Consider the following 7,612-nt stretch of genomic DNA (forward strand, 5'->3'; position numbering starts at 1 on the left):
TTCCACAAAACAAGTTGGCAAATGCTTTCCAAGTGGGGGGTGTCTGAAATATAGATACTGTACATTACCTTAAAGCTTGGATAGCAGTCTAGCTTCAAATTTTTACATCATGTCAAAACTCAAAGACAGTAAAAGGGAGCATATAGAGAGAAGAGTCATAGTCAAAGATAGAATCTACAAACTACTTGTCTAGAAGAAAAAAAAGATTATACTAATTTGGTCTCTCTTCTGCAATCCCTCAGTTTCATTACATCCATAGAGAGATTGCTTATCTGTAGTTGTCACATGCTCCCTCTTACCCTTTAAGCTACTCAAATTATAATTCATATGGTTTCTTTACTACGGTGACATTTGATACATCTTTTGTTGACAACTTGCAAGAATCGGAACCGCGTGGCTCTGCCTCAATCAGAAGCTGAACCACCTCTTTCATGGTTGGTCTGCTTGTTGGGGCTTTGTAGGTGCAGCGAATGGCAACCCGCAACACTTTGATCATGTCATCCTTGAATGAACATGATAACCTCGGGTCAAACACCTCACTTGGTCTTGCCCCCTCCTTGCCTTCTACTTTGTTGGAAACCCAGAAAACAATATTTCTGTTCTCTCCAAACTCTGCCTCCACGGGCTTCTTCCCAGTTAACAGTTCCATCAAAATCACCCCAAAACTGTAGACGTCGCACTTAGTGGTGGCCCTTGATGAATATGCAAATTCTGTGACAGTCATATATACATGCCCAAAATAATATTCAGCATTTGGAACACCAAAAAGATGATAGAGAAGTTAACACATGACTAATTGTCAAACACCCTAGTACCACCAATGTTTTTTTTGGTACAAAGTACTACTTATATTTTAACATTCATATCGTGCACTAAATTATTTACATGGTAAAAAGGCATCATTCAGTAATCAGTACCCTGAGAATATCCAAGCAGTACTTTTGGCTTCACACTGGCATGAACTCTCATAGTCAATGTATTCTTAATCATTTATGGCGGAGTTTTAGTTTTACGCATTGCAAAAGTCTTTACATAGTCAACTGATCAGAAATCATATTAGGTTCAATTTTTATGTCAGTTATTGTAAGACTCAACAAATTTAACATCTGAGTATGTATAAAAACTCCTTTGCATGTACTATTTGCTCTATCATTTAAGGAAAACATATGATGGTAGTTTGCATAAATGAATTCTTTCCGGAGATTTAAATGATGATTATAAATGAGTTTTGTGGGAGAAACTACCTGGGGCTAAGTAACCATACGTTCCTGCAATGACAGTTGTTGTGGAATCCTTCACCCCTCTTGCTTGCAAAACCTTGGCAATCCCAAAGTCTGCAACCCTGGGCTGGTAATCAACATCCAGCAGGATATTAGTTGACTTGATGTCTCGATGGATAATAGGAAGAAGCAAATCATGGTGAAGGTATGCTAAACCCTGTGCAATCCCCAGTGCAATTCTATAACGAGTAGGCCAATCCAAAATGATCCAACCCTTGTGCAGGGAATCCCAAAGATTACCATTTGGCATGTACTCATAAACCAACAAGCTGCAGTCGAAGCTGGAGAAGCAGCAGTATAGTTTCACTATGTTCTTGTGTCTTATGCTTCCTAAGGTCTCCACCTCTGCCTTCAATGCCTTATCTACAAACAACCGATCCTCTGGAGTTGAATCCTTGGACTTGCGACTCCACAGCCTCTTCACTGCGACAATATCACCACTTTTCAACTCAATCTTGTACACTGTCCCAGACCCTCCATGCCCTATTATGTTCTTGTCCACCAAGGACTCAACGATCTCCTTTTGGTCGAAAGAGATCTTGTGGAAGCTCTTAACGTCATAAGAGAAGAACGAAGAAGAGAGTGTCTCCTCATGTTCCACTGCAGCAGTGTCTTTGCTACACCTACGTTTGAGAAACAGGGCAGACCCAATAAAGATCAAAACCCCTGACACCCCAGCTATCCAGATGGTATTGATCCCCTTGCTCTTGTAGGCACTTGCACATATGGGGAAGTTTTGATCCGATGAATTAGCATACACCGGTAGCACACACAACCCAGGATTCCCTGCAAAACTTTCCACCAAGCCTCCTTTGATCAGTTTGGGAGGAATTGGACCCGAAAGCATATTGTGCGAGAAGTTAATAGAGTTTGGTAGCAGCACAGAGAGGCTTTCAGGGATGCTCCCAGTTAAAAGATTGTTGGAGAGATCAAGAAGGTTGAGAGACTCTAAGGAAGAGAGTGAGCCGGGGATGGAAGAATTCAGCTTGTTCCCTTGCAACATAAGCAAATTGAGTCTTCTGAGGTTGCCTATTTCGGAAGGGATTGAACCAGATAGAAGATTGTAACTGAAATCTATTTTGACCAAGCTCATGGCTCGAGATATTGTGGGAGTTATGACACCTGAAATTTTGTTCCTCTGAAGAAACAGTTCAGAAAGATTTCTAGAATTCCCGTTAATCTCAGGAATTGGACCATTCATGTTATTGTTACTCAAATCAATGATTGAAACGTGTGGTAAACCAAGGAGTCCCGCGGGAATGGAACCCTCCAAACGGTTGTTACTCACTCTAAACCTCAACAGCATCATGCAGTTAGCATAACTCTGTGGTATCTCACCAGAAAACATGTTATCCAGAACGAGAAAGTACTCTAGCGTACCACCCTTGCAAACCTCGCTTGGCAACGGACCAGAAAACTTGTTCTCCGACAAGTCAAGAACTAACATTCTAGAGAACTGTCCCAGTTTGTTGGGAACCTGTCCTACAAGAAAGTTGTCATAGAGAGACAGCATTCTTAAAGCTGTTGAGTTTTCAATCGCACCTGGGATTTCTCCTGTGAGACTGTTGTTGTAGAGCTGCAAGACTTGAAGCTTGGGAAGCCTACACACCGACGCGGGGATGCTCCCAGTGAACTTGTTCACTGACATATCCAAATCCACGAGCTCCGTGAGGTTCCCCAACTCCTCTGGAATGTTCCCAACGAGATGGTAGTTATAATAAAGCTCAAGCTGTTGAAGGTTCCTCAGCTGACCAAGCTCTTTAGGAATTTGTCCCGTGAGGAAATTCCCACTCAGCTCAAGATCGATGAGGGAAGTTATGTTCCCTAAGGACGCAGGGATTTGGCCATGCACCATGCACGTCGTTAGCACCACGGACCTGAGGTTTTTCAACCTGTCAATATCCGCAGGTAACTGCCACAGGTTGAAGCCTCCGTTTTCATTGAAGTTTAGCACCTCGAGGTTGGTGAGGTTGAACACTGACATGGGGAACTGGCCTGTGAAGAGGTTGTAGGACAAGTCGAGAATCCTGAGAGATTTCAAGGAAGAGAAATCTGGGAGCGTGCCGGTCTGGAACATGTGGTTCATGTTAAGCTCTTCCAAGTGGGAACAGTTGAGGATGGTGTCTACGTTGAACTGGAACCTGGTGTGGCCGAGGTGGAGAGAACGTAACTGTGGGAGATAAGAGCATGTATCCGATGGAAACTTTCCAGTAAGTGATGACCAACCTGAAAGGTCGAGTTTGATAACGTCACCTCTGGTGTTGCAGGTAACTCTGGTGAAGCTACACACGGGTTTCTCAGCGTCCCAATTCATGGGGTACTTCCCGGGGAGAGAGTCTTTGATGAGAATGAAAAACTGTGACTGGTTAACCTGGGAGAGTGAGAGGGTGGTGGTGGTGGAAAAGATTAGTATGGTGGAGAAGAGGGTGATGAAGGGATGATGGTTCATTTTGAGAGAAAAAAAAGAGGAGAGGTGATTGTGGTTAGTGTAAAGGTTGCAAGGAAGAAGAAGGGTGCAAGAGATGTATATAAGATATGGAAATGGTTGAGTGGATCACTGAGGGAAGCAGTGACAAGCCTTGATGATGAAAAAGCAGGTTCTTGCTCAAGTACTGCTGGGAGAAGTGAACATCTTTGGTAAAGAGGCTTTACGTTTATACTCCACTACCACTGCCTCATCACAGAATAACATCAGTGCATGTATACTTTATACTCTCCCAGCACCTGTAACAATGTACTCCTCCTCCTCATACATACAATCATTATTACTTTTTTTCAAACAAACATGTCATTATTTCATAAATAAATTAAGCTTAGAAAGAAAGATGTGTTGTTGTGATAATGGTGTGATCTTTTGACAGTGATATTTTAATAAAAGAAGGCATTGTCTTTGTGTTGTTCTGGTATGGAGTTTGGTACATGTACAGCATGTAGAATGAAGTGCATCTGATACTGATCACCGTATGTATGAGTGTGCAGGAGTGTTGATTCTTTTGGAAGAAAATAATAATTTTGTGTGTGTGTGATCCACATCTTTCTCATGGATTCCAATCCTACCAATTACAAAGATATATCCCACTTCAATAACAAAAGCAAACATGGAAACGAACAAATGCATTTTTAGTGCTCATCATCCAACTTATAATTTCCCTTTTTAGTTGCTTTAAACAGATTACAACAACTTCTCATCATTACAAATATATTCACACAACCAAAAATTTTACTCTCATTTACTCTTAGTACGCTCATATTTTTTACCACCATACCGACGCTTAAAAAAAAAATCATCAAATAAAAATTAATTTTTAATAAAATAGAAATTAATTTTTAATGACAAAAAATAATTTTGATGAAATTAATTTTTAATAAAATAGAAATTAATTTTTAATGACAAAAAATAATTAGTTACTATAATGATTAAATTAAAGATCATTTTAGAGACTAAAAAAATCTTGATTTCTAAATTAGTTTCTATTATTGTTAAATGATTTCTAAATTGATATCTAACTAGTCACCAAAGTTTTTGCTACCAAATTTAAAAACTAAATAATTGGTAGTTAAAACATTGGTTGCTAATTAGATATCAATTTAGAAACTATTTAACAATAATAAAAACTAATTTAGAAATCAATTTTTTTTAGTTTCTAGAATGGTCTCTAATTTAGTTATTTTTACAACTAATTATTTTTTTTTTCTAAAATTGGTTTTTATTTTATATTTTTCTTGTAGTGAAAATCAGAACATTTATTGATTTCAAAATCAAAATATTTTATTTTTATTTTTTTAACTTAAAATAGTAACATACATTATTATATTATGAGTGTCCCAAGCTTTTTGTCTTTTAAGAGCAGACTACTCATGGTTGACCTTGGTGGACACAAGTTGTAATATTTATAATCACTTCTACAATTATAGGATTACTGAGTATAAAAGGAAAAAGTGATAAAAAAAAAAGGAAAGAAAAATATAAAAAAATAGTGGAGTTAATAAAATTAAGAGAAATAGAATAAAAAGGTTACAAATTAATATATATATATATATATATATATATATTTTTTAAAATGATCAAATTCATATACACAACCTTTCAAGTGACCAAATATTAAAAAATATTTATGTAAACCACGTAGCCATTGCAATCTTTTCTCTTGATTTTATAATGTGAGTCTCATACTTTTCAGACAAATACAAATGTTCGTCCTCTTGATCTAATGGGGAGTTTTCTTCTCTTCCATCCTTTTACAAAGTGCAACAACATAAACAAATACAACTTTAATAACGAGTTAAACATATATTTGAACTAACTTCTAACTAAAAAAATTAGAAAAGAAAAAAAGTAATATAAATGAAATTGACTTTTTGATAAATTATATTTTTATGTATTAAGTAATTTGAAATAATTATAGGATTTTTTAACTGTACCTATATTAATTTTAACTTACGAAGAAGTTTATTTTATTTTTTTAATACTTTTCCTCTTAATTTTTTTTTTTTTTTTGTAAAGAAGTGATTAAACTAATACTCTCACTTCAAAAGGTTGTTAAAATAGTGACTTCTAATTTTGGTGAATCATGTCTTTGAGATTAGATCTCTCTAAGGACTAAAAAAATGTAATTATTTTTGTTCTTAGAAGTTTTGAGATGACCTTTGTAAGACTATAACATTTTCTCTTTCTTTTTTATAACCTAAATGTATTATCTTAATCTTGTATGACATAGATGTATTTTTGTGATATTGTTTGATCTGATGAAGTATGTAGTTGCAAAAAATACTTTGACATCCAAATTACAAGAAAAATCATCTGATACAAACCAATTTTAGAGACCAAAATAATTAGTTGCAATAGTAACTAAATTATAGATCATTTTAAAAACTAAACAAAAATTAATTTCTAAATTAGTTTCTATTATTGTTAAATAGTTTCTAAATTGGTATCTAATTAACTACCAAAGTTTTAACTACCAATTATTTAGATTCTAAATTTGGTAGCAAAAACCTTGGTTGCTAATTAAATACCAATTTAGAAATCATCTAACAATAATATAAACTAATTTAGAAACCAAATTTTTTTTTAGTCTCTAAAATGGTCTCTAATTTAGTCACTATAACAACTAATTATTTTTTGTCTTTAAAATTGATTTTTATCTCATGATTTTCTTGTAGTGTTAGTTGTAGAATAAATAAAATATTAAATACATATAATAAATATATTTAGCTTAAGATTGTCACCTATTTATATTATTCTTAATAGATTTTTCACTTAACCTTAAAGATAAACTCATATTGTCCTTAATTAGTCATTTTATAGTGTCATTAACGATTTAAATGTTGATTAGTTTGTAGTAGAGATATTGGTGCTTTAGTTTATGACTAATTAGTATTCAATAGACTGAGATGTACATTGCTTTTGTCTGCACATATATCGCTACCTGAGCCACCAATGTTTGATTGTTTGTTATTCTATAAATAAGGACATTTTAAACTATGAGATATCTTGGGGTTAACTAGTGTTCATTGTTAATTAATTTGTAATTGGGTCAAAATAGCGGAGGATTAATAAACAATTAGTCTCAAATGGTTGGGTCAAGACCAATGTGTTAAAATTAACAAAACAAAGGGCCAAGCCCAATCACTCCAATTTTAACCCATCCTTTGAAAAAACAACACAAGAAGAGATATTTTTGTACCAGTTACTATTCATTCACTAGACAACTTTACATGCAAGTTTTCAACTAAGATTTCTTCTTATCCCATTTCTCTTCTCTCTTAAGATAATTGTAATTTCAAGTATCTTAAAAAATTATTATTATTCAATATTGTTCCGGTGAGGGCTGCACGACCGATGTAATGTCTTGGACTCAATGTCGAACTGATCGAACGTAGTAAAAACATGTGTCTGTCGTGCCGACCAATAACTCAAGTCCAATTACGCCCAATCAAGGTCAGTAATGTAAATATGTGATTAGGAACTAGGTAACTCAGCCCTAAACACAGTCTAACCCCTTAACCTGGTCAAATAAGGAAAACCCATCACAAGTAATATAAATAGTGCACATTGTAAGAAACAGGTACCCCTCATTCGGTGTTTGCAAAAAGACCGAGGATCGAGGTTACGAAAGGAAGGTGAATAACGAGCGGGGGAAGTTGAAGAGCAACGCAACCGAACCGACAGAAAGGAAGAAGACGCATCCTCTCAATAGTTTTTCAGGTCCCAACTCTTGTACGAGATGTTTTGAGTCTTTTACAATTCATTTTAATGAGACAAAAACTTCATTAAAGTAGAAAAAGACATTTAGTTAGTTCAACAACAATTTCCAAACTAAGTGAACGAA

The 7,612-nt window shown here is 35.3% G+C and overlaps 1 protein-coding gene across 1 annotated transcript; it reads right to left on the reverse strand.

Moving 5' to 3' along the window:
* On the reverse strand, window positions 1-4,057 carry XIP1 (Leucine-rich repeat transmembrane protein kinase family protein). Its single transcript, XM_068624636.2, has 2 exons — window positions 1,245-4,057; window positions 1-711 (listed from the first exon to the last, which is right to left on the reverse strand). Exons 1-2 carry the CDS (start codon window positions 3,727-3,729, stop codon window positions 317-319), a joined length of 2,880 nt encoding a protein of 959 aa, XP_068480737.1. The 5' UTR covers window positions 3,730-4,057; the 3' UTR covers window positions 1-316.
* Window positions 4,058-7,612: the final 3,555 nt, after the last annotated feature.

This window comes from Phaseolus vulgaris, chromosome 9, assembly GCF_051622355.1.
Source record: "Phaseolus vulgaris cultivar YP4 chromosome 9, ASM5162235v1, whole genome shotgun sequence".
NCBI classification, from domain to species: Eukaryota; Viridiplantae; Streptophyta; class Magnoliopsida; order Fabales; family Fabaceae; genus Phaseolus; species Phaseolus vulgaris.

Excerpts from the sequence above, each read along its gene's own strand:
- XIP1 (XM_068624636.2), bottom strand. The coding sequence starts at position 3,729 with ATGAACCATCATCCCTTCATCACCCTCTTCTCCACCATACTAATCTTT. Across the intron at positions 712-1,244 it reads GTATGGTTACTTAGCCCCAG|AATTTGCATATTCATCAAGG; the intron begins GTAGTTTCTCCC and ends TGACTGTCACAG.